Here is a 1292-nt window from a genome sequence, read left to right on the forward strand (position 1 = left end):
TGCTGAACTGGGGCCTGCTCATAACTTGTTCGGGATCTCATAAGGGCTACCAAACTGATCCCTGCCTCTTTTTTTTTTCCCCTCTTTTACAGGAGTAACAACGGTCCTCACCATGACCACCTTAAGTATCAGTGCCCGTAACTCTTTGCCAAAAGTGGCCTACGCTACTGCAATGGACTGGTTTATAGCTGTCTGCTATGCCTTTGTATTTTCTGCGTTGATTGAATTTGCAACAGTCAACTATTTCACCAAGAGGAGTTGGGCATGGGATGGCAAAAAAGCCCAGGAAGCTGCTAAAATCAAGGTGCTTACCTGACATTTTTTAAAATATCTAGAATAAAAAGCAGTTACTCAGCATAGTTCAAATAACTGACTCGACAATTTTCATCTTCTTCATGAAAAAGGTGTTTTATTAACTCATGACATACTTTCACCTTCCTGTAGAGGAAAAATTGCAAGGAAATATGCCTTCTTCTTTTCACAGAGATAGACTATCAGTCTCCACCATCTGTAGGAGTGGACTGTTTTCAGGAGGGTATAGGGCACTGAGTATAGGTGGCATGGGATTTCAGTGACCAAACTTCTGATAATCTGATAATAAGTAAACATGTACTATGAAACATATCTCTGCAGAGCACTCCATGTGCGCTCTCCCAAATAAATGACAAAGCTCACATTGAGCTCCATTGAGCTCAGATTGAGCTCATCACTCCAATCTTCAAAAAAGGCAAGAAGGAGGACCCAGGGAACTACAGACTGGTTAGTCTCACATCAGTCCCTAGGAAGTTAATGGAGCGACTCGTTCTGGATGTCATCTCCAAACATATTGAGGAACAGGAAGTTATTGGAAATGGTCAACACGGATTTACCAAGGGTAAATCATGCTTGACCAATTTGATGGCCTTCTATGATGTTGTAACTGGTTGGCTGGATGGGGGGAGAGCCATAGATGTCATCTACCTTGACTTTAGCAAGGCTTTTGACAGTGTCTCCCGTAACATCCTCATTAGGAAGCTGAGGAAGTGTGGGATAGATGAGGTGACAGTGAGGTGGATTGAGAGCTGGCTGTGTGACAGAACTCAGAGGGTTGTGATCAGTGGCACGGAGTCTAGTTGGAGCTTGTAACCAGTGGTGTCCCCCAGGGGTCAATACTCAGTCCAATTTTGTTCAATAAATTCATCAATGACCTGGATGAGGGGACAGAGTGTATCCTCAGCAAGTTTGCTGATGATACCAAACTGGGAGGGGTGGCTGACACTCCAGAGGGCCACGCTGCCATCCAGCGTGACCTG

At 44.5% G+C, this 1292-nt stretch overlaps 1 protein-coding gene across 1 annotated transcript in view; it reads left to right on the top strand.

Moving 5' to 3' along the window:
* Window positions 1-1292, top strand: part of GABRA5 (gamma-aminobutyric acid (GABA) A receptor, alpha 5) — a 58643-nt gene that overhangs the window by 55396 nt on the left and 1955 nt on the right. Inside the window, exon 8 of the mRNA XM_009883103.1 lies at window positions 93-304. Within this exon, the coding sequence (XP_009881405.1) occupies window positions 93-304 (212 nt within the window). The remainder of the gene's footprint in view (window positions 1-92; window positions 305-1292) is intronic.

The sequence above is a fragment of the Charadrius vociferus genome, unplaced genomic scaffold, assembly GCF_000708025.1.
Source record: "Charadrius vociferus isolate BGI_N301 unplaced genomic scaffold, ASM70802v2 scaffold92, whole genome shotgun sequence".
In the NCBI taxonomy this organism is placed as follows: Eukaryota; Metazoa; Chordata; class Aves; order Charadriiformes; family Charadriidae; genus Charadrius; species Charadrius vociferus.